This window comes from Electrophorus electricus, chromosome 10, assembly GCF_041902795.1.
Source record: "Electrophorus electricus isolate QZ-2024a chromosome 10, ASM4190279v1, whole genome shotgun sequence".
NCBI classification, from domain to species: Eukaryota; Metazoa; Chordata; class Actinopteri; order Gymnotiformes; family Gymnotidae; genus Electrophorus; species Electrophorus electricus.
In genome coordinates, this window is record NC_137506.1 from 30,486,683 (window position 1) to 30,512,448 (window position 25,766).

A 25,766-nucleotide genomic window follows, 5' to 3' on the forward strand; every position below is an offset into this window, starting at 1 on the left:
TAACAAACCCAGACTAATGTATTAACCCAAGTGCCACTGTGATATGATATGCATAGCAGGATTTCTTCTATGCTATGGCCTGGGAAACAACTGTGTGACTTTTTAAGGCAGGTGATGCAGTGTTGGACTAGGCACTGAAGAGGCATGAGAAGAAACAAGGATGCAGAAGCTATTAAAACATGAACACCAGTGACCACAGACATCTGTTACATTTTTTTTATACCTCCATATTTTTAAGCACTTTATTGCACTTTCAACCATTTTATTACATTTGCAGGCATATATATATATATATATATATATATATATACACACACACACACACACACACACACACACACACATCACCGTATCATCCCCAGGGTGATCCCCACCCAGAAAGGTGGATACGCTGGGTATTTTGAATGTTCAGCAGAAGTCTAAATGGAGCCAACACATAGCTCACCTGGCATGCTTATAATTGCACATCCAATGAGGCTACTGGTTACTCCCCGTATTAACTTTTATTTGGACGAGAAGCTAAACTGACCACTGATGTTTTTTTTCGGTGTCTCTACTGATGGTGCATCACCTGCATCATGTATAAAATATGTGTCAAGGATGAAACGGGAATTGGAAGAGGCCTATCACCTAACACAGGCCGCAGCTGCCAACATGAACCAAGGAGCGATATGATCAAAAAGTGCGGTATCACTGTCTGAGCCCAGGGCACCGAGTTCTCATTCGAAATCTTAAAGAGAAGCAGAAACTTGCTGGCCGGTGGGGGTCAACTCCTTATGTGGTGGAGAGTAAATTGTCTGATCTGCCTGTGTATCACCTAAAGCCCATACTTGGGACGGGGCCTGCGAAAGTGATGCACCGTAATCATCTTTTGCCCCTTGGACAGGTTAAATCCCGAAGTTCACTCTGAGCCAGTAATTTCAGCGTGGGCTCTTGCTGAAGTCCAGTATGGGGCATGTTGAGATTTAGTGAGGGGGGAGTGTAGGGACCCTGAAAAAAGGAAAGGGAACCCCATATTGTTTATTGTGTATTTGTTTATTATTATTGTACTGAGTATTAAATACTCTGCTTCAGGGGACCGGAATTTTCCCCTGAAGTTTCGGTTGTTGGAGATTTAATATACGCTGTATATAGGCCCAGACTGTAACGTTTTCCCCTTTTTTCTTTCAAGTCTAACGGTGCTTGTTAGCGTAAAAGTATATTCTCCCTGCGCTAGGCATTGTCTGTTTGTTTCTGTTTTGTGACGAGAGTTAGCCATATTCGGTTGAAGAGCTCCAGCTCCAGGTTATACCACTGAACTGGCTGCTTCTCAGCGAAGAGGACTGAACCCAGATCTGAACCCCACTGAGAATCTTTGGGATGTGCTGGAGAAGAGTTTGCACAATGGTCCAAATCTCCCATCATCAATACAAGATCTTGGGGGGAATTAATGCAACTCTGTACAGAAATATATGTGACATTGCAGAAGCTTGTGGAAACGATGCCACAGCGAATGCGTGCCATAATCAAAGCTAAAGGCGGTCCAGCAAAATATTAGTGTGTGAACTTTATAGTCCACTTCACTAGAGCTACATATAGTATTATTATGACCACCTGTGCTCCATACAGGTATATCCCTGTTTAAGGGATGTCATAATAAGGCAATTAATAATGACATTTCTAAAGCAGTAATAGTATGCACATTTGGAAACATATTTATTAAGAGTGGAATTTTACCTTCTAGAATGTGATGAACTTGTAGCACGGAGATCTTCCACTGACGTGCATAAGCCTCACTTACTGTTTTTATAACCTCTTCTTTTTGCCTTGGGCATTTTAGCGGTTGAATATTTAAAGTTTTCCTTGTCAAAGGGTGCTCCACCCACCTTCAGGTTTCCCAGCGGTGCCCGTGAACCGACCACCGTCTCTGGGGTGTGTGTGTATTACAGATAGAACGTATGTCTCCGTATTTTCTTCTTTGCTTCTCCTCTTTCCTATTTTCTTACCCCATTTCATATGTCCAGTGAATAGTAGTGGCGGTGTTGTTTTTTTATTTAAACATTTTTTTAACAAGTCTCTGCATTTTGGCAGCCATCGTATGTATTATTATGTATTGGAGTCTATTACAGTATGTTCTGTTTTTTCTAGCTTGTTCGTTCCAAATTACTGCCAAAATGCTGACAAGCACAGCAGGACCTTTGTTTTAATAAAATACCACTACTATTAATGGGAAATGTGAAACGTGGTAAGGGGAAAAGCAAAAAAAGTACTGAGGAATGAGTTCTCATCTGGCTAGCCTCACACGGCAAGATGTATGACAAAGAACATACTATATGCTGGGTTAAGACACAGTTAAGAGACATTAAAAATATCTAAATAAATGTTATAACAGACATAATTGTGTAGAGGTTCTATGAAATGCTAGGGATTGCAACAGATATGACAAATAATTTGGTAATTTGTCTGTTAGGTCTGTGTCTTTCCATTCAAAGGTGCAAACATACAGTCTGACAAAATAAAATAATACAGTCACACTTTATGGCACTATACTTTTAACATGTTTAGCTAATTTGCTTTTGTAAAACGATCTCTTCTTGTTCTTTGTTATTATAGTCATAGCCAAAAGTAATAACAAAGACTAGCACAAATGTTGGTGTTCACAAAGTTTACTGCTTCAGTTTTTATGGTAGCAAATTGCATGAACTCTAGATTGTGAAGAGTGATCAGATGAATTGCAATTAATTGCAAAGTCATTCCTTGCCATGAAAATTAACTTAATCACAAAGGTTAGTGCATTCCAGTGACGTAATAAAAGAGTGTTAACAGGCAAAATAATTTTCTTTAGGACAAGGTTAAAAGAAGTCTTCTCTTGGAATGTGGTGGTAACGGGTTATAACTGGTGTGGATGTTGAATGTCAGTTTGCATATGTTGACTATGGTTTGGATGTAATGGTGGCGAATGCAAACACTAGTATGTAAAACAGTGGGGTGAATACATAATCACTTCTGACCAATGTATAAATTGTATATTTGTATATTTGTTTGGTTGTTGGACATTCTCCAGAGGGTGCCTCAATAATGCTTGTTAATGTTAACTTGCAATAAAAGATGGACCAGCTATTTTCTTTATTTCTGAAGTCTGTATCTTCATTTTTTATTTGAATGTTTAACTTTATGACTAACTGACTGGGGATTTAGGAATGACACTAACCACTACGTTTCAGTAATCAGTGAGCTTCACATTAGCTCAGGAGAAAGCATTAACGAGGACGAGGTAGCTGATATCACTGACATGCTCGTTGCTTTAAAGAGGTGGTGGTGCTGGAAGGTCTTCTGATAACCATGGTTACCTCTGTAGCTAACCACACAGTCTGTTGTAAAGTTTGGACTTTCTTGTTTAGTTCATCTCTGTTTTAATAAACTAATTATTTGTCAGTTGACAGATAGATATAGTTTAGGAGCATGTTAGTGGGAGGTGGACATGCTTGTAGTTGTGGAAGGAACCAGGGTGGAGTTGTTTGTGATGTAATAGGGTTGTTATTATTATTATAATTGGAGATACACACCATCACCACGAGGGGCAGAGCATTTTGTGTGTTCTGGTGAAGACCATTTTAGGATTAACATTGGTTTGAAAATTTGCAGAGCCTACGGTTTCCTTTCTTTTTCCCTTTTTGAGTTAATGCGACCAATGAGGTATGGAGGTTTGTTTTATGTTATACTTATAACTTATTACATATGTTAGTGAGCTAGCTAACCGCTAATATGCTAGCTAAAGTGAACGTTCAAGGTAAATATTGCTTAACAGCGTATAGCCTGTTGTAAGGTGTATTTTGTGTTTGTGCGATCTGTTTTCATAATTATTCTCAGAATGTTTTCTGTATTGCATTAAATTATTTTATTTATCTCTTTTATTTATATAGTTCTCATGGCATGTTTGAAGCAAAATAAATGCCTGTAATCAGGAACACCTCGTGTTTGTGACTTAACTGGAGGGGAGCTAAAGGAAGCTACAACCTCCAAGGAAATACATGCAAACATCATTGCATTGCATCAAAAGGGTTTCACAGGCAAGCACACTGCTGCTTGTAAGAGCACCTAAATCAACTATTTATTGAATCATCAAGAACTTCAAGGCTAGAGGTTCAATTGCAGTGAAGAAGGCTTCAGGGCAGCCAAGAAAGTCAAGCAAGCAGCAGGACCGTCTCCTAAAGAGGGCGAGCTATGGGATCGCGTCACCACCAGTGAAGGTGGAATGCTCAGGAATGGCAGAAGGCAGGTGTAGGTGGATCTGCATGCTCAATGAGGCAAAGCCTTTTGGAGGATGGCTTGGTGTCAAGAAGGCCAGAAAAGAAGCCACTTCTCTCCAAGAAAAACATCAAGGACAGACTGACATTCTGCAGGAAGTATAGGGACTGGGCTGCAGAGGACTGGGATAAAGTTATTTTCTCAGTTGAAGCTGCCTTCAGACTGTTTGGGACATCTTCACAAATGATTGTCCGGAGAAGAAAAGGTGAGCGCTACCATGAGTCCTGTGTCATGCCAACAGTGAGGCATCCAGAGACCATTCATGTGTGGGGTGGCTTCTCATCCAAGGGAGTGGGTTTGCTTAAATGTTTGCCCAAGAACACTGCCATGAATAAGGACCCATCCCTTATTGCCAGCAAATACAGACGGTGGAAGGAGAGCAACGTGGTGTTGCTCCAGGAGATTCATCTGCACCAGCCCCCTCAGTCCGTGCCCCCTGAGGCCCCTGCCCTAACAGCTGCAGCAACCCCACTGACAGAGACCAGTGTGTAAGCAGCACGCAGGCGTCATACCTGATTATTCACAGAGACATGTTCATGAAGACACTGTCAGACTGAAATGAAGTTTATTGCAGCACAGCATTATTGATGGCTTAAGAGTTTTAACATTTCCCCTCAGGTATTTTTCCCAAAATACAAATCATGTTTTAAAGCTGGAAATGTCCCATTTATTATTTATTTGTTTATTTTGTTTTTGGTTTTTGTTTTGTTTAGTTTTTTCTTTCTTAAGTGTTATTTCCCTTAGTATCAGTGTCTACGAAAAAGGTTTGGAGTCAGTTTGCATGGCTCATTTCCACTTCACATTATAGGGGGCATTTTTGGACAATTCCTTTTCTGTCCATAAGGATGCATACCATAACTTTACTATGCCGTAAAAGTCTGTCTGTCTGCAGCATAACTTTCTAATATTGTAATGTTTCAGTTAGCAATTAATATCCTTTAACTAATTGCCATAGTGGAGATTAGAGCTAATTTGTTGTGCCATGATGTGCAAAAACATCACTAACATTGTGAAACATTGCACACAAAACATGAAACTTGATAGATGCTGTTAACATTTAGTCCCTTGACACAAAGGGTGTTACAATTCTGTGATCTACAGTTTGTATAGTTTTTTTTTTCTTTGTTTATTTTGTATTTGGGTGTAAATAGATATATTTTAGTGAATGAACTGATTTAAAACCATGTACAGTAGATTTTGGTTCTTTGGTTCTACTGGCTGTGCTGTTTCTAGTGAAATAGGAAAATAAACACTTGATCGAAATACCAGCAGCCGAGGAACAGCATGTTTTTTTTAAATGTAAAAGAACATCAAACAATTGTATTTTATAATTGTCTGTGTTGCTTTAATGACCCGTTCATAAAGGTTGATCTGTCAGAAAAGTATGTCAAACACATTAAAATTGAGCAGTAATTAATAAGAATAAAGAATGGTATCTTGTAATAGCGGAAATAACCCCAGCACTGTCTTGTCATGCAAAAACAACACCTCTCCCTCTCCACCTTAGTAGCCTTTACTTTGACAATTTCCTTTTCATACCTTCTATCTTACTTCTGTTAACAAAACTGCAGTTGTAACAGCTTGATGGTTTTACTGATGAGCAAATGTGGTACATGCAGTATATTGGATGAAGAAATTTTAAAAATCACATCAATGAATGAATATGGTGTATATTTGATAAAGAAAAAAAGTTTTTGTGCCGGTTTCAACAAGCAAAAGTAGTTTGCCCTCTGGAGATAATCAACAATAAAAAAATATTCTGAATACAATTGGAGGGAGGGGACACTAAAACCTTAAACACAAGGGCTCTTCTGCCACTAGGTGGCAGTCTGATACTGCAGATGAATCACTACATCTCTGCTTGCAGAGGTGTGGCTTAAGACTTCCTATTAAATCCAGCTGTTTTCAGCCCAATCCCTGGACTGGTCGGTATTTTTGCTCTATCTTGCTTTCATCGTATCTGAACTAATCTATTAAGAACACTGAATATTGGTAAAGGTGTACTTGGACCTGGCTTATTGCAAAAAAGGACTGGTATGACAAACCGAACACATATGTTGAAAAACCTATTAAAGAAACATGGCGTCAAAATACAGATCCGTAGACATACCGCCACTGCTGACTCGTAACATTGCCTGGAGTAAAGCTCCATTGCCAAGGAGCACAAACGTGTTGCATGCTTCTGTTTACTTAAGCAAATACAATTAACAAGCATTTTACAAACCAGTCTAACCCGTCTCCCACATAAACAATTTAATATGAGAATTAGTCGACAATTAAACATTGTTTTTGCATTGCACTCGGCATCTAGGCGGCGTTGTCTTCACCATCCATTTCCTTACTCCTTCAAGAGTACATGGTGAGGCGGAGCCACTAAAACACGCATACAGGAGCAGGTTAGGGAATTTACACTTCACTACTAACGATCACAGCAGGAGAAGATTCACTATAAAATCACTATCCCTGGAAAAAAAAAATGCTTAAAGTAGCATGATTATGATTTTAAAAAAGAAAGCATTTTTTTTTTAATCTACCTCATCTTCTTCGAGACGTATTTCATTTCCATCAGAGAGTTTTCTGAATGTTTCTATTAAACATAGAAATGAAAATTAAAATATAAATCAACATGAAATCTGTTAATTTCATAAGTAAACACGCTGATTTTGGAAAAGCTTTCTTGAAAAAATTAACACAGTTCTCATTTCAGAGCCATAGTCATACTTACTGGTCATGCAGTCCAATCGAAGAGCCAGACAGATGAACCTCTCCAGCGTGATCTTTCCACTGGCGTCTCCATAGCGCATAGTCATGAGTTTCAGCAAGCCATCACTGACACGCAAGCCTGGCATAATACAGGGAGGTCATCTCATTCAGGGGACTATTCTTGTACTTGGAGGCACCCAGAATGTCACATCCAGTTAATTGTATGGTAGCTCAGAAATACAATACTATTTCTTGATTCCAGTTATTGTTTGTATTATTTGGGTCAGCAATGTCATCAATGTTGAAATAACCTGTGTCCTCCACTGCATGCTGCAGTTCCTTCACAGACAGAATGCCGTCTCTGTTGCTGTCCACGCGGAAGAAGATGTCCTGCAAAGGTCAAAGCATGTTCACAAAACCCTCAAAGATGTGTGCAGGTGCTGGACAGTTAAAGCCTACCCAAACCTGCACACTCACCTTGAACAAATTGATTTCGTCCAACAGGCGAGAGAGTTCTGTAGCCCTGAGGGTTCCAGTTACTGAAAGCTGTTTGAGAAAACCATTAAAGAGCATCTCGATTTCAGGCCATTGTGTACATGTGCAGTAATATAATAGTCCAGTCCAGACTTAACAGCTGTGCAGTTATATATCTTTAGAACCAATCAGGAAAGGATACATCCATTATTGCAACGATACTCTGACAAGCATCCAAGCTGAAGCTTCCTGTGCTTTCTACATCTGAAACGTACAGTTGCAATTAAAACCAAAGCTGTATGCCAGGCAGAAAAGCTGAGTCACCCATCACACAGGAGGAGCTGCTCACCTCTGATGACCTTTGCATTTAGAAGTTTCTGAAGCTGCTCCGCATTGATGTCTGTGTACTAATTCCAGCAAAGGAGAAAAGGAACAACCTTTCAAATATTAGTTTCAAAGAAGTGTGACCATAATAAAGCACATATGATTAAGTGAAGATTTTTGAATTTGTTATAAATTAAAGTGGATATGATCATTCATTAAGAAAGAACATTTACCTGGTCAGACCATTGCCGGAAATATGGAACGCTGTTTTGCCTGTTTGTGATGTTCATCTAAAGATAATACATTTAATTTCTATTATGTTTAAATGTTGGCTAGATATTTTTGGATGGACTACTTTGAACCTGCCTTTGAAGAAAAAACCCAGCAACACTGCTGCACCAGACAACCCTGATAAAGCTCAGCAACCACACCACCACCATGTCAGTGTTGACTCTGTGTTAAGAATCATCTACCATGCAAATAATATCTGGCCAGCAATCAGAAACTGACCAGTGATGAACATGGCAAGAGGGTGCTGGAATTGGGCATGACAATACATAGGCTACAGTCTGTATCCATTCACATCTAAAATATACCTAATACAGGTATGCCTGATGAAGTGGCCAATGGGTGTAGGTACAAGGTAAATGTTGCGAGTAAAGTGGTTTGCAAGGGCATGTGTAGTAAGTGTCTGTGTAGCTAAGGGATGGAAAGAATATATAAGGAGTTACAGAAATCATTATGTGGCAATGTGTATATTTGTATATAATACCTCACCAAGGTCCATGCTGAAGCTTAGGGTGTCTCTGTTAAAAAAAAAAAAAAAAGTAGAAGAATCTGATCAATGCAGCAAAAGCAACAGTAATGACAAACACTGACAAAGTGAAATTACAGGGGAAGGCTAAAGCAAGGCAAGGAGAGTAGACCTTTTAAATATTTGGGGAGTTGAGTAACAAATGATGCGGACTGTGTAAGTGATGTGAAGTCAAGGATGGTCATGGACAGGGTGATGGTTGAATTACTACACATGAAGATGACAACTGAACAAGTCTATAAGATGGCTACAACAGAAAGGGAGCCTCTGAAGCACATTAAATCTCGCAAGTTATGTTACTTTGGTCACGTGATGGGACAGTCACATGGCAACACTGAAGGCAGCGTTATCACGTGATGGGACAGTCACATGGCAACACTGAAGGCAGCGTTATCATGTGATGGGACAGTCACATGGCAACACTGAAGGCAGCGTTATCACGTGATGGCACAATCACATGGCAACACTGAAGGCACAGTTATGACAGGACTTGTGGAAGGCATCAGAGGGCATGGAAGACCAAGAATCAGCTGGTTTGATTAGAACATGGGACACAGAATGGGCTGTCTGAGGCTAGTACATCACAAAAGACAGACAGCACTGGACGGCACTGAGTCATCTATGCAGCCAACGATCACAAGGCAATGATGGTATAATGGCATGACATGACAGAAAAATAAAACTGATCAATTGATGCATATGAAATAATTTATGTATGTAAATAATGCAGATCATTGCAGCAGATATTTTCATGGATAATTAGCAGACATTTAAATATGATCTACATTGTATGAAAGCTCCTACTCTGTCTGGGTCTCCATCTTTGAAAGAATGGTCATGACGAAGGAAGCTGTTTCATTGGGAGAGGAAGTATATGGCACAATGAGATACTCTCCAGGTTCCAGTCTGAAGAACTCCATGACTTCACGTGAATCATACATATTCTTAGTGTAAGCTACAGGAGGACGGTTGTCAAAAAAGGAGGCTGGGAATGTCCCTCTAGAACCTTTGAGCTACAGGAAAAATTGAGAATTATATCAATATAAAATAAACAAAACACTTGCACAACAGACTAAAAAGCTCTCAAATTTAAGTGAGTGCATATTGGCAAAGTGGCTTAGTTGAACCTACCTCAGGAGGCACCTGAAAAAAAAGTAAACAGCAGCTATAACTTGGACATAACAACAAAGGAATGCAGATTAGGCGATCATTTTTTATCCAAAATTATAGCCAAATAAAGATTGCCACTGACCTCAAAAATACTGAGACCAATATGAAGTTTTCTGACAAGGCGTCTGTTCCTCTTATCTGGCTTTTGCATGAGAGACACAAGCATGTTAGGTCCCTGTGTTTGGTCACTGCCAGCAATCACCTTGGCCCGAAACTGGGGGTTTGTCCAAAAAGTGTCTGAAACATTACAATTTTTCAAATCAAGTTTTGAAATATTATTTGGACTGATTTGTGTGATGATAAAAGCATTATGGCTATTATTATTCTGGTATTCTAAGTATACTATACAATAGTACAATCATGGCCAGAAGTTGAGACTAGCACATGTTTTGGTTTTCACAAAGTTTGCCGCTTCAGTTTTTATGGTGGCAATTTACATAGCCTCTAGATTGAGCGCTCAGGTTCATTGCAAAGTCATTCTTTGCCATGAAAATTAACTTAATCACAAAAATTATTGTATTCCAGCCATTGCATTTCAGCCCTGCCACAAAATGGCCTGCTAACATAATTTCAGTGATCTTCTCATTAGTGCAGAGCTTTCTAAGGAATTGCAGAAGGCAGATGTGAGTGCATCTGCACACACAGTGAGGCAAAGGCTTTTGGAGGATGGCTTGGTATTAAGAAGGGCAGTAAAGAAGCCACAGAGGACTGGTGTAAAGTTATTTTCTCTATTTTTTCTGTCATTGTAACAGAGAAGCATCCTGAGATCATTTGTGTGTGGGATTGATTCTCATCCAAGAGAGTGGGTTTGCTCAAACGTTTGCCTAAGAACACTGCCATGAATAAGGAATGGCATAAAAACATCCTCCAAGAGCAACTTTTCACAATGATCCAAGAGCAATTTTGTGATGAACAATGTTTTTTCCAGCATGATGGCGCACCATGTCACACGGCAAAAGTGATAGTCAAGTGGCTCAGTGAACAGAACATTGAAATTTTAGGTCCATAGCCAGGAAAATTCCCAGATCTCAATCCCATTGAGAACCTGTGGCCCATCCTCAAAAAGAGGGTGGACAAACAAAAACACAGAAACTGTGATCAACTCCTAGCTCTGATTAGGCAAGAATGGGTTGCCATCAGTTAAGATTTTACCCAGAAGCTGATATCCAGCATGCCAAGGCGAATTGCAGAAGTTTTAAAAAGGGTCAATACTGTAAATGTTAAGACTTTGCTTAAACTGGAAGTATTTGTCAATAAAAAGTAAAAAACATCTGACAAAAGGATCTAAAAAAAAACAAACCTTTGTGATAACCAAAATTTGTGTTAGTCTCAAAACTTTTGGCCATGACTGTATATAGTATTGGGGAAATTATTATTTTGCCAAGAATCTATTTTGCCAAAGGCATCCTCTGTTTAATTTACATCTATCAATCTTTACTGAGAAATATTCATCAACTTTATGGGGTTCCTCATGCTCTGTAGTGGAAACCCAGGTAATTATTTTAATGGCAACCATTTTAAGCAAGTAAACTTAATTAACTGTTCACAAACTACTTAAACAGTGATTTGTCAGTAAGAACATGTCTACTTGTTGTCAGGAAGCCACCAGCTGAAGTGCCAGCAAGCCAGCGCCCTTCATGGCGTACGGAGGTCCACTGGCTGTCAGACGAGTCATCCAGGAATCCAGGGGAGAGGCTGCAAATGTCCAGGTTAGAAAAGGTTTTGCAGAAATCCTCCACAGACATCCTTGGTGGAAAATATAAACACAATTTTTGTTCAATAGTAAAGTGCCATTTTGATTAGTGTGGAAAAACATTTTTTGTTACAATTTTGAAAATTTGGGGATTTTTCCTACCAGAATTCGCCATCGTTGATATTTTTGCGATACATTGCATGTTCTTCTGGACTCACAGTTTCCCACATTGGTGATCTGAGAGCATTACACAAACTTACGTTCAGATTATTACATGACATTATATCTTACATGTTATTATATGGACTTAAAAGAAGAAATAATTACTTTAGAATTTCATGATGGATATGACCCTGATTAGTTTGTAAATTGCGACATTTGTTCCTCTTAGTTTATAGTTCTGTTTTTACATTATTCTGTTCATTACTTGTTTCTTATTAATTTGCATTACTCACCTGGATCATTTTGTTGCCTACCTCATGCTTATTGTAAATTAATTGTTGGTCACTCCTAGTTGTGTTTACTAGAAATCCTACATGAACCAATTACAAACTAATAACAATGTACAAACCTCATTCTAAGACCAGGAGGTAGAAATTGGTAGTAAATGTATGCTTTTCTTTGTATAGTTGATTTGAAAGATTCGAATCCCAGAATCTTAGTGTAACGTTGAGCGGTAAGGACGCGGACGCATGCGCGGAGGGGAGCGAGATTTATTATGGGCAAATCCAAAATCAGAGTCGTTTAGGCAGTCCAGGGTCATAGAGCCGACACGGCGAGTACGAGGATACATGATTTAACAAAACACACACACACACACACACAAAGACAACGGGGAAGCAGGCTAGGAAACACTCAGGCACGGAGTACAAAGAAACAACCATAACGAACCACATTCATAAATTCAATAATTTAAACAACGAACAGCAAAGACCAAGGGTTTAAATACATGAACTAGAACCGAGGGACAGGTGTACGCAATCAAACAATGTGAGGACAAAACGAAACTATGGATCGGAACTAAACACAAGACATGGAAAGCACGGAACACGAAAGATGGAAAGGACTGATAGTGACAGTTTGTTTACCATATTTTGATAAAAAAACAATTTCTTGTGTTCCATTTGTTTTATTAGTTGATTAGTTTATTATCATTAATACATTAATTAAAATGAATAAATTCTCCCTGTTAATCAGGGTAATGCCCCAATTAATGTTATCCACTGGACAATGGACAATTTATTTACAGTGCTAAAACCTGGTGCATAAAAGATGCTTATAAACATAACTGACGGGTAAAATGTCTCTAGTATCTTACTGCATAAACTGAAGAATCTGAGCTTCCTCAAAAAGACTCTGATCTGTCTTTTCCTGTAGGCTTCATCAGCGTGACATGTCCAGTCATGTCTTTGGTTCATGTGCACCCCCAGTTCCCACTCACAAAAGCTGAAATTTATCCGAGCCCTGTAGTCCAATTCCTGCCACACCAAACATAAGCAGAGCTACCAGAACATTTCTGGAGATGTCATGTCTCCGAGATATTCTTAAAGTCAGTGAAAGAACATAGACTTTAACAGGGCTGCATTTAGAACTGTTTGAGTTTTGAGTTTAAATAAGCTTTTAAAGATTTGCAGAGTCTGCGGTTTACTTTCTTTTACCCTTTTGAGTTAATGCACTGAATAATTTTATGATTTGTCTATTTTATTAATATAGTTCTTATGGCATGTTTCGTGGCATGAACATGCAAAATAAATAAATGCCTGTAATCAAAGATAGGCCTTGTGTTTGTGATTTTAATTGAAGGGAGCTAAAGCTACATTACAGGATGCTGGGCTCTCTTTCTTGGGCACTGACACCATACAGGATGTAAGTAGATCTGCACAGGGGGGCCTGGCAAAAGGCATGAAGACCCTCAGGATAATACTGTGTGGCACCATAGCCTTGCCCTGGTGGAGCCTTAACGATTCTTTCTTCACCTGATCTACTGTAACAGGCAGCCCAGCATGTTCATAAGGAACCCTGGGTCCATTCATGCTGGTAGTGTTCTCCTGTGTACAGTGTATCATTAGTGTCCATGCTGAATGCTGGATTGGTCCTAAGAAGGATGGGTTGGAGAACAGGAGCTCACTGTTCTTCTACTGATAGTGTCTTAGTCTCTGAAGTGGAGTAGAGGGGGAAGGGTGAGTGCAGTTTGCTTGTTGCAGTGATGTGTGGTTTGAGTGTGGTGGGAGGTACAGTCATACACCCATTGTTGAAGAACTGGTTCAGTTTAGAGGTGCTACATGAATCAACCTGCCTGTTTAAATGACAGGCAATCTAGGGATTGCATGCTTTGCAATTAATCAATGTGTTGTGTACAATTCTGAAATGTGGCATTTAGTGCAGATTAAGAGGAGGCCTCCAGGGCAAATTATGACTTACCTTTAATGCCTAAATACACAAAACCTTTTTTTCTTCCATTTGATTAGTCTGTTGTGTGAATGTGTTTTGTTTATTTTATATTGATATAAAACATATTTCTTCCATTCTGGTTTTAATTTAAAATCACAGAGGAGAAGGCATGTATCCAAGTCTAACTGTAACTCTAACAAGTTGAAACAACTAGATATGGCTACTGTTAATCATCAATAAGAATACATTCCCACGTTAAATCATAAGTTCATTAAAATATCAGGGTATTTCTATTCTAACAGTATTCACAGTCTTATGAATAGCAAAAAAATCTTACCTGTCACTCCAGTCTCCTGTCCACTCTGTGTCCCCCCAGGGGTTGAAGAGCCTTACCAACTGAATCGGCTTACCTTGGCTTCTTACCTATTGAACACAACCAGGCAGTAATCATTCAATTAAAAAAAATCATTTAATGTACCCAGGGCTCAAATTAATTACATGCAGAAACATTTCAAAGAAGACTCACCTCAGTGACCCCTGTCACGGTGTAAGCATGACCCTCCACTAAGCCATTGGGCAACGTCTGGTTAAAGTCTGCCTAAAAAACAGTTACATAAAGATAATATGACTATTGGCCCTTTATGGGTCTGGACTGGATGTGCCTTGTGTGGAGAGGAATTCATTATGCGGTTTCATTATTCATCATGAGGACAATACGAACTTTAATGACACTAAATCCAGCTGCATTGCACAAGACTATTAAGGTCCATTTTAAAGAGAGGAAGAGAGAAAAGTGGAAAGAGGAAGAAAGACAGCAAGAGCAAATTAAAGCAGAGAAAGGGAGAGAAAAGAGCATTGCTATATTAAACTGAAGAAACAACACTGCAAAGTGATCTACTCATACATTTGTCACTGTGGCACTGCACACCCACGTTACACCGTTTCAGAAAATGGGAATCAGTAGTGTGGTTTTGCTGTGTTATGTGTTAGTAGAGGAATCATGGTTGATCCGGGGTTGTATAGTGAAGTTTGTTTTGTTTTTCCAGCCGATTATGATTTGGTGAGAGTTAGGGATATTAACATGAATATGATGGGATAGAATGGGATATAATGGGATTCTGAGGTTTAGGATCTCAGAAAGCTTGCCTGTGACCACTGACCAGAAAGTCTGAATAGCTATAGTGTCATTTTATGAAAGTCATTTTATAGCTATGGTGAGTTTTTATGGGCTTGTCTATAAAACTGATGTTTTAAATATCTAGCTCTTAGATTAATGAGTCCTTGTCCTCTAACCATGGTGTGTTGGCATTCACCCAATGCCTAGTGCAACAAAAATAATAAAAGGAATTTGAAGCCCAAGATCCTCCAAGATGTTTTGGTTACAAACTGGTTTCATCAAAGGGAGACACTCTTCAAAAAAGCACGAAGACTGTATTCATGTTAAACCTGTACGACAGTAACTGCTACGGCACGGCACACTCCTCCAGAGTGATGCATTGTTGGTGTGTGTGTCTACAATGCCACGTCTCTCCTGTAACTTTTGTGTTACAGTTGTCCCCAGTCAGAGTTGTCATTAGTGTGTATAATTAAGTGTTTGTATGCTAGTCGTTGTCTTTGTCGGTGTTTACTTCAAGTATTTCTATTTTCTCTGTTTGCCACGTCACTTTGGTCTAGTGTGGTTTGTCCTTGTTCTTCGTATTTTGTTTTAAATAAATACTTCCCTTTATCACGGAGACCTGCCTCGGCATCCTACTTCCTCGTCATTACAGCATCCTCAGATGGCTAAAAGGCCTTTAGAATGGTCCAGTGTCTTCTCTTTAATTTCGATACGATTTCATGAACTTGATTAAACATATAACATCACTCACAAAGGGGCAGAATGCTCACTATTTCCTTTTATTTGCACCTTTCATTTACATTTACGGTATTATTGAGTCATTGCTCACCCATATTAGACGTGCAGAATTTTAGTGGAACCAACAGCTTGCAACCTAAACACTATGTGCCAAATTCATAAAACCTACGCCAGATTAAACAGGTTCCACCAATACAAAATTTTTTTTACCGTCTACGTGAAAGAAGGTGCTACCGCATTTTGCTCTCTTTTGCGTGTCGTTAGAAATTCATAATAAGACACTGCTCGGCAAAAACTTGAACATATCCCTTGCTAAATGCGCCGATAAGAGTCCGATGTGGATTGGATTATATTTTCTCTAATAATGTTTGGTCACACACACAAGTCATTAACAAAGTTCACACATTTTTGTTGTTTGTATTTTGATAGCCAAAAGGAAGGTGACTTTCTTGAGGAGGATCTCAGAACGCCACGAATTTTTGCCATAAGCAATGCAAATTGAGGATTTATATAGGAATAACGTATAAAGAGTGACTTCTCTGACTGAAGACAAAGAAGGGTTTGCTGCCATGATTTAGAAGCAGGCTGTTGAAGTCATCAACTCAACGCAACCATGAAGTTCCCGTCTTGGTGAAAGTGTTACGTGTTTATGTAACGGGCAGCATTCAACATACCACTGGACTCAAGACTGGGTTTCAGTCGCTCAGTCTCTTGGGTGGGTTTTTAATATGCGGGGCCTCATTTACACATGGATTTTGATTGCCTGTTGCCTAGGGCACAGGTACGTTTAGCACAGCGGTAAGTTGACACCGGTGCATTAATTATCATCACGGTAATTTTATGAATAGCAATTAAATACCGCGTCGCACATTTTGCGAGGGTTAGCGCGGTTAAAGAAAGGGTTTATGGCTCTATTGCTATAATACTGACTATAATGCAAACATGTTTAGAGAATGCTTTTAGCAGCTGGTAATAAAATTACAGAGTAGCATTAGTAGTGAATTTACCTGCCCAGGTGTACCACAACCCATCAGAGAGTTGAATTTTGCGGCTCGCCCTATCAGGTCCCACAGCCCTGTCAGTGAGCTGCTCAGTTGGACTGTCATGTGCACACCTCCTGTAAAGTCCATTAGAGCTTCAGACACACTGCCAGTGTGCATGTCCTCATAAGATCCACACACTCTGGGGGAAAAAGAGCAAATTACATTATTTGTGCATGCATATTTTCCAAATAGTGCAAATGTAAAATTAGATTTATGTGAAAATATTAGCGATTTAGGACTTACTTGGCATATGCCTTCTCTAGCAAAGCAGGCCAGAACTCGTTTTGAGGTCTGGGACTCATGGTAGGATTAGGTGTTTTGGGGTGTACAAATATGAGTTTGCCTTTGAAGGTTGGCAGTTTGTCATCAATCACAACATCAACCCATTTCCCAAACCTCCAGAACTGAGAGTCATGATGGAATTACAGCAAGACAATACATAGCAGAAAAACAAACAAATGAAGTGAACTGACAAATATACTAGAAAGCAAGGAATTATGCATTTATATAAACACTGGGCATGTTATGTCTGCACTAATGTTTTTGCTGGGAAACCTGGGACCTGTCTACACTAGTTAAGCATTGACTCATAAGCTTTAAATACTTGCCCTGAAATGGAATATTCCTGCATAGTTCTTCTGAAATGACTGTTCTTTGGGAAAGACCTTTTCTATTATGTGCTTCTGAAATGTCAGAGCACCAAGTGCAGCTAGAAACCAGCAGTCTCCTGATAAAAACAAAAATATATGGAATCGGTGACTGGTTCCATGTTTATCAAGGAAATGTATGAATGAGCTTTACAGAATTGTTGTACTTGTAAGTTAATTATATATTTTTGAGATTGATAGAATCGATATCAATTGATCAATTGATAGTTTTTTGTTATATTCTGCATAAAGCACAAAATGCTATTGCTAGACTGTAAAAGAAAATACAATTAATAATATAATTTAGTCAATCAGTATATGGTTTTGAACTAGAACTGCAAGTAGTCAATAAGTCAATAGTCGTGAACTTACCCAGTTGTCCCTGGGCAAAATCAAATCGTGATATTTTGTCAACAAACATATAAGGATCTGGAACCAGTTGCTGAAATTAGGGTATAAGCAGATATGAGTAAAGCTGGAACACTAACCATAACCCTTAAGTACAGTAACTCATAATCTTTAAAGGTATGTGGTCAGTGGTGTCAGATTTATTCATGTAATTTTTTTTTTGTTGTTGTTGCATTTCTCATAATCCAAAGTAAACATTCGCTTAACCCTTGGATAATCACATTCAATGCAGTTTCACTGTAGTTATAGAATCAAAATAATTGTACATTTTAAGTCATTTCAGAGTAGTATAATTTTTAATAGACAGACAAGTTTAGGATTATTTATAAATTTTGAATTAAAATGTAATTTAATTTGAATGTATTTTTAAAGCTAATAATTTACTACTTTTATACCGTTGGCCTTATCCACTCTACTTGAGCCATATTTTCAGGAGACAGGAGCTTTTCGCCGATGGATCTGTTGTCCGGTGGAAACATATCATCAATGTACCTCCTGCCTCTGATAAGATAATATTGCTGCAGCAGCTCGTAGTCCTGGCCCAGGAACTTCTCGGGGTTCTGAAGCGTGCCCACACCATGGCCTTCCTGCCGCTCTCTCATTATATTCAGGCACACTCCAGGAGGAGGCATTTTTAAATGGAATTATTCTATTTTAAATAAAAATAAAAAGGTTGCAGATATAAATGTCCCACCTGGATATTACATTCACTGAATATTTCCAAACACCAATGACAGCAGCACACACAACATGGCACAAGAAATCTTCACAAGAATGTGTTAACAAACCCAGGCTAATGTGTTAACAACTGTGTGATGCAGTGTTGGACTAGGCACTGAAGAGTCATGAGAAGAAAACAAGGATGCAGAAGCTATTAGGTTTCAAAAGCTATTAAAACTTGAACACCAGTGACCACAGATATCTGTTATTTGTTTTACACCTCCATATTTTTAAGTTCTTTATTGCACTTTCAGGCGTTTTATTACACTTGCAGGCATATATATATATATATATATATATATATATATATAGTCCACTTCACTACAGCTACATATAGTATTATGACCACATATACTCCATACAGGTATATCCCTGTTTAAGGTCATAATAAGGCAATTAATAATGACATTTCTAAAGCAGTAATAGTATGCACATTTGGAAACACATTTATTAAGAGTGGAATTTTACCTTCTAGAATGTGATGAACTTGCAGCACGGAGATCTTCCACTGACATGCATAAGCCTCACTTACTGTCTTTATAACCTCTTCTTTTTGCCTTGGGCATTTTAGCAGTTGAATATTTAAAGTTTTCCTTGTCAAAGGGTGCTCCACCCACCTTCAGGTTTCCCAGCAGTGTCCTTTAGGGGTCCATGAACCAGCCATCATCCTCTGGAGTCTGTATTACAGTATGTTTTGGGTTTTTTTCTAGATTGTTTGTTCCACATTACTGACAAAAAGCAAAGCAAGATGTAGGCCAAAGAACATACTAGATGCTGAAGACAGTTAAGATACATATTTGCAATATTTAAAGAAATGTTACAAAAGACATAAATGTGTAGAGATGGTATGAAATGCTAGGGATTGCAACTGATATGACAAATAATTTGGTCATTTGTCTGTTAGGTCTGTCTTTCCATTAAAAGATGCAAACATACAGTCCGACACAAAATAAAATAATACACAGTCACACTTTACAGTACTATACTTTTTCAACATGTTTAGCTAACATGTTTGCTCTTTGTAACACGATCTCCTCCACTTGGTCTTTGTTATTACACTGGTCCATGTCAGTGAATATCATTCTCATTTGCATAAAGTGATATGAATGAAACCTATTGTTCAATTTCTCAGAATTGTCATATACGTGCCATGTAAAGTTCAGAGATCAAATAAATTCAAAGTCTGGTTCAGTGGTATCCAACTTGTAAAAACTTGTCCATGGTTCCCGGCAATAGGGAGGTTGGCACATCAGCAGGGTACAGTTCTCTGTGGTTGTGGCAGACAGTGAGAGTAGCAGTAAAAGTGGGTAGTGCTATCAGCCCTACGCAAGAGCACACAATGCCATGTGACTCAGCACCCTTCTCTTAAACAAAAGGAAATGTCATTCAGTCATTTTAAAAGCTATGCCATATAACTGGAACAAATAACACCAATATCCGTTGATAGATACTGCTTAATAAGCAAGCTTTATATATATATATATATATATATATATATATATATGTGTGTGTGTGTGTGTGTGTGTGTGTGTGTGTGTGTGTGTGTGTGTGTGTGTGTATTCTATGTTGGTTACAATAGAGCAATATAATAAAGTTATTAAACTTGTTCAGCTATTATAACACAATTCCCTTTAATTTAATAATTACTTTTTTGTGTAAGCCATTTTTCAAGCTCTAGCGGCGCATATCTAGAGTAAAATTCCTTTTCAATGGCAAGCAATGTCGGGAGGGCCCTCTAGTGGATAGTGCCTGCACTAACACCAGCACAAAAGAGAAACATTGAATCATTTTTTACTTTTCTTTAAATTATTCAGAATGTATTATATTTATTTTTACAAGTAAAAAAAAAAAAGTTTCAAATTTTGTTTCACTTTTTAATCTGTTCAATGTGCATAATCTCACTTTTGCAAGTTTGATGGTGTAACTCATTAAAAGTTACAAATGGTAAATGTGAGGGCTACTGTTGAGATTTGCATTGGTACCTTTTCTTACAACTTAATTCATAAAGACATCTAATCTTTCTGATTTTAATTCATATTAGGTTTTGGTGAGGTCACCATCCTAAAACACAAAACTGGATTTGGAATTCGTATTAAATTTGGTGAGGTCACAGTCACAATTTTGTTTTGGGTTTGATTTTATTTTTTTTTTTTTTTTTTTTGCCATTTCAGCAGCAATGACAGTTATTGTTGTGTGTGTGGCAGGGACCTCTGTTCTACTGACCTTATGCTTTCTGGCCAGAGAAAAAAGGGGCCTTGACAGTTCATTATTTTCTGCTGGTTCTGCGACTTTTCTGCAAGCAAGTCTAAGTGCACATTGATAGCATTAAATAATGAGTTCTAGAATGAGCAACAAACCCCAGTCTCTCGTTTTGCCTGTCTCAGGTTACAGTGTTTTTATAAGTCTGCCTGACAGGCATTTCAACAGAAGTGTCAGGAAAGGTTGCGCACATGGAAACTGTGGGGCTTCCTCATCCACCTTTCTGAGGAACGTTGGATTTCCTGCTCAGTTCCTGCTCTCCACCTCAATCTTTCTATAGAGTGCAAGGAAGGTGGTAGGCATGACATTAATTACAATATTCCGGTTTGCTCTTGAACACTGTAAAGGTTTATGTACTGATTAATATTCTTTGCTGAAACTGGACTATCTAATAATTGCATATATTCTTAAATATTGAGGCAAGGCAAACTAGTACAATGAATAAAAAAGTCATACTAAGCTATTCATACTTTAGAAACTCTTATATCCTTGTTTGTACACTAAATCTGTTCATTTACAATGGTCACATATCATGAAAAATGGTAGGAAATATCGTATGGTTATTATAATGTGTTGAAGCTTTGTTATGGTGACGTTAAAGCATTTATTCCACAGTGCAGGGGCCACTTAGAGAATTTCCTGCCATTGAATTTGCAAGATGGGCCTGCCCTATTTTACAAACACAGGATGTAAAGCCCAGTCTGATTTATCTGCAGCAAACAGGAAGTATAAACACTGTGAAGGCCAGAGGCCAAATATAACAAGAACGTGTACAACTGTCGTAACATGGTTGTAGAATTAGGCTACTGTCAGGAATGACTGCCCTCCTGGCGTCCCTGTTTCCGTGGTTTCGTGGTCGTGTCTGTTTTCCTTTGCATCCCTGCTCTGTTCCTTGGTTTCGTTTTTGCCACCCCTCGTCTGCTACTTCGTTCCGGTCCGTGTTTTGTTTCTCCCTGTTCCTATATTCTCCCAGTCCAATATAGTGCAAAATGTCATTAAATAAACATTAAATAAACAATAATAAATACAGGACAGGACAAATACAAAATACAAAATGAGTAGACAGTGCAATTTAGTACCGTACACAGTAGTGGGCATATGTAAAGCGAGTTGTGCATAGCAATCAGTGACATGCTACCCTGAACATAGCAGTCACCGGTAGCAGCCAGAACAGTTCAGAGTACAGTGCTGGTTTAGTACAGTACTCCAGCAGCAAGTAGGATAATGTGCAAGACTGCAACAGGAGTGCATAGTTTATTTGTGTGAGGTTTGACTTCAGCATTAGTCCGATGCAAAACAATGTGTGAGTGTGTGTATAGATATGTATGTATGTATGTACATATGTGTGTGTGTGTGTGTGTGTGTGTGACTGTCTATAAGCATGTATACAAGTGTCCATTTTGGAATCTGAAATTTTTGGGGGGGAATTTTTGCCCTCTGTGATTGTTTCCCTCATTTAATAAACTGCCTCCTAAAGGAAATCATTACAGAATAACTGACCTAATTTAAAGAGAATGCAGCGGGAGAGCTTTGGCCTATCACATCATGTTCTGTCGTCTTCAGTTCAGCAACCCTCACGCCACACAGTGGCTGGATTACTCCCTGAGGCAGAATTGGATTATCTCAAGACTTTGTTCTCCACTATCAGGGATCAGAGGCCTCTGGTTTTGCCCTCACTTATGACGGCTCCAAATGAGTATGATGGGAAGGACCTGTCAGTGGGGAGATTCGTTATGCAGTGCTGCATCTACCTCCAGTACCTGACCTGCCCTCATTACCCCCGAACTACTGAAGGTGCTCTTCATGAAGACCTTTCTTCAGGGTAAAGCACTAGATTGGGCTGAATTAATATTCCAACACAGAGCTCAGGAAGCCAGGACTGTAGAGGATTTCTTCCGACTGTTAACCGCATGGTTTGCGGCAAAAACCCCAAACCTGCCTTCTGTAGCTACTCCCCTCTCAGCTACTCAGCCAGCCAGAGGCACGAGAGATGATGTGGCCCGGCCAGATCTGGTCCCCGATGCAGGAGATGACACTGCCCGGCCAGATCCGGTCCCTGATGCAGAAGATGGCGTCGTCAGTTCAGTTCCTGTTCCTGTCCCCGGTGCAGGAGACGCTCCTCATCCTAATCTTGTTCCTGTGCCAGCATAGTGGATGCAGTCGCCATGAATGTTCCAGGCATGAGAGACACGCCAGTTCAATTCCTGTTCCAGTCCCCAGCACAGGAGACACCACTCATCCTGATCCTGTTCATGTGCCCAGCATAGTGGATGCCATTGCCATGAATGTTTGAGGCATGAAAGACGCACCAGTTCAGTTCCTGTTCCAGTTCCCGGCGTGAGAGACGCTGCCCGTCCAGACCCAGTCCCCGGCAGAGTGGGTGCTGCCAGTCCTGTTCCTGTTCCCAGCCTAGTGGTGGCCACCTGGCCTGTTCTCACTGCCCAAGAGGTCTCTTAACCTGTTCCTGTTTCTTTTGTTGAGTCTGTACCTGTAGGTGCGCCCCTGGACCTCCCTGCAGCACCGCTGACCAGCACAGCCACACCTCCAGACCTCCTGGAACCACCACCACAGATCACCACAGCCACGTCTCCGGAACCGCTGACCGACACAGCCTCGCCTCCAGACCTCCTGGACCCGCTGCCGCTGACCACCACAGCCGCATCTCTGGACCCTCCAGCACCACTGGACAGCACAGCACCGCCTTCAGGCCTCCCAGACTCGCCATTGAACGCCGCAGCTGCTCCTCCAGACCTCCCGGACTCACCGTTCAACGCCACGTCACCGGACCCGCCTGTTCCTGGGGTGGAAGAGGCCACTTCACATGTCCCCACACCAGGTCTGTCTCCACGCCACATGCCAAGCCTGACCCCGTGGTTGCTCCACGAGGCTCCTCTGTGGCCCCTATACCCGCTACTTGTGTGCCTCCAAAAATGTTTGGGACTCCTTCAGCCACACCTCATAGCAAGCCAGTGACTCTTGAGGCCCCTCTGTCAACCTCCTGAACCCATACGGATTTTGTGTTTAGGCCTGGTGTAACTTCTGCAACTCCTCTGCCCCCTGAGGCTGCTGCGCCAGCCCCCAATACTGCTCCCTTCTCTGCCTCTGTATCCTCTGTTCCTGTTTTGCCTGCTCCTGTTACCGGTTTTGTCTGTGTTCCTGTCTGTAGATCCATGCCTGTTTGTCAACCTAGTGCGATCTGTTACCCTACCGTGAGGCATTAGTGTTTCCTTGTACATCCCAGTGCCTGTGTCCGTGCCATTTGTGTACTTTGTTCCTGTTCCCATGTTGGTCCTGCTAGATATACTTACCTCTGGCTTTTCCTTCTGTCCCTGTTTCCATGTCTGTGCCTGCTACCGACATGTCCCCGAGCCCTGCCACGAAGCCTGGCAGTAGTCCTGGCCCTGGATCTGTCCCTTCGTTGTTTATTCCATGTGTTTCCTTGTCTGCTTCCAGTCTGGTCTTGTCATCCCTAGCTCCTCCTTTTGTCCCTGTCTCTGCCTCGTGTAGCCCATTGGTTCCTGTTCTCTGTCTAACCTGAACTCCTGTCTGTTCCTGTGTGTAGTCCGGTTCCTGTCCTGGCTCCTTGTCTTGCCCGTTCTGCTTCCGTCAGTGCCTTGTGCCAGTCATATTTTTCATTTTGCGCACCCCAGTGTTGCGTGCTTTAGTAGGGGGTTCTGTCAGGAATGGCTACCCTCCTGGCATTCCTCTTTCTGTGGTTTCCCAGTCATGTCTGTTTCCCTTTGTGTTCCTGCTCTGTTCCTTGGTTTTGTTTTCATTAAGGGAAATCGTTACATCATAATGAATTTCAAAAAGCTAAATTCTAAAACTCAGGACTGCCTAGTGACAGCCATGAGCATTTCTATCTTCACTTAAATGATCCACCAAACTAAAACACTCTTTTTGAAATGCTCTACCTGGGCAATGTGGGGTTATGCACAACGTATCATGGAACTGTAGTTTTGGTGGAATAACTTTTTTTTTCTTTTTTTAATGGATTCATTCCTTCATGCCTATTTGTGTAAAAGCGAAATCAAATTAAGCAAATATTTATTAAGACAGTGGTCATATTACTTTTAGTTTAATGGTTTGTTCAGCTATGGAGCCCTGCTGGTGACATCCCTTCTTAATAAAATTAAGGTGTGGACAAGACTTATTAAAGTGTGGGAACAAGATAACTAAGGGCAAGTGAATCATGGAAACAAGACATTTGAACAGATAATTATTCCAAGATTGAGATTTAATTGGATTAACTAATTAACAGTACGCACAGCAGTGAGCTAATTCAATAATAAAAAGGAAACTGAAACAAGACATCTTTTAAATTGATGATAATATCATTGGACTTTGCTAGACTACATTACGGAGCCCTGCTGTTGTAATCCTTTCTTTAAAAACTTATGGCGTGGCTACATCTTATTATGGTGTGGAATCGAGATCCTAGTGCAAAGACATTAGTTAGTAAGGCAAGGGATCAAGATCATTAAGGCAAGGGAACACTTAGTGAATCATGTCCTGAGACATGATTTTAAACAAGCGACACTTCTGAAAGCACATGGCCTCTGATGCAGACAGTACGTAGATTTGGCTGAAGTGACAGATTTCATCATCCACTAAATGTAAGAGCACGGCTAAATGTCAAGTTGTCCAAGGACACTGCCATACAGGAACTCACTCTTTCTTAAATTTATGCCATGTCTCAATGTGTATGCTATGTATATCTAGTAGAGTGTGTGTGTGTGTGTGTGTGTGTGTGTGTGTGTGTGTGTGTGTGTGTGTGTGTGTGTGTGTGTGTGTGTGTGTGTCTGTGTTTACACGCATAATTCACACCAAGAATAAATAGGCAAATAGGAAGAAATGACTCTCCATTTTCCACAAAAGCATAGTTGTTGTCCTTGCTACATGTGATCACAACTTAATGATCTAATTCAAACGTCTCGATGATTTTGTTTCCATGATTCACTAAGTCGGTATATCGCCT

The 25,766-nt window shown here is 40.0% G+C and overlaps 1 protein-coding gene and 2 long non-coding RNA genes across 3 annotated transcripts; 2 read left to right on the forward strand and 1 right to left on the reverse strand.

Moving 5' to 3' along the window:
• Positions 1 to 3,561: 3,561 nt before the first annotated feature.
• Positions 3,562 to 5,555, forward strand: LOC145659486 (uncharacterized). The gene is made up of 2 exons (XR_014125709.1): positions 3,562 to 3,675; positions 3,903 to 5,555. It is a non-coding gene; the product is annotated as an uncharacterized LOC145659486 (long non-coding RNA).
• A 144-nt stretch (positions 5,556 to 5,699) lies between these two features.
• On the reverse strand, positions 5,700 to 19,881 carry LOC113574132 (calpain-1 catalytic subunit-like). Its single transcript, XM_081722263.1, has 22 exons — positions 18,998 to 19,881; positions 18,205 to 18,458; positions 17,774 to 17,843; positions 17,363 to 17,481; positions 16,998 to 17,158; positions 16,719 to 16,893; positions 14,383 to 14,454; positions 14,194 to 14,279; positions 11,628 to 11,702; positions 11,361 to 11,518; positions 9,855 to 10,009; positions 9,734 to 9,745; positions 9,407 to 9,615; positions 8,561 to 8,594; positions 8,022 to 8,078; positions 7,814 to 7,871; positions 7,667 to 7,728; positions 7,468 to 7,536; positions 7,302 to 7,380; positions 7,013 to 7,129; positions 6,822 to 6,874; positions 5,700 to 6,660 (listed from the first exon to the last, which is right to left on the reverse strand). The coding sequence occupies exons 2-22, from the start codon at positions 18,439 to 18,441 to the stop codon at positions 6,634 to 6,636; spliced, it is 2,085 nt and encodes a 694-aa protein (XP_081578389.1). The 5' UTR covers positions 18,442 to 18,458; positions 18,998 to 19,881; the 3' UTR covers positions 5,700 to 6,633.
• LOC145659487 (uncharacterized) lies at positions 6,617 to 7,676 on the forward strand. The gene is made up of 3 exons (XR_014125710.1): positions 6,617 to 6,683; positions 6,995 to 7,211; positions 7,327 to 7,676. It is a non-coding gene; the product is annotated as an uncharacterized LOC145659487 (long non-coding RNA).
• Positions 19,882 to 25,766: the final 5,885 nt, after the last annotated feature.

What these genes read in the sequence shown, in the direction of transcription:
- LOC113574132 (XM_081722263.1), bottom strand. Translation starts at nt 18,441, where the DNA reads ATGCCTCCTCCTGGAGTGTGCCTGAATATAATGAGAGAGCGGCAGGAA. An exon ending in CAGGAATATTCCATTTCAGG is followed by an intron (nt 17,159 to 17,362) that starts GCAAGTATTTAA and finishes CATGACTCTCAG; the next exon opens with TTCTGGAGGTTTGGGAAATG. An exon ending in TACGTCTCGAAGAAGATGAG is followed by an intron (nt 6,661 to 6,821) that starts GTAGATTAAAAA and finishes TGCGTGTTTTAG; the next exon opens with TGGCTCCGCCTCACCATGTA.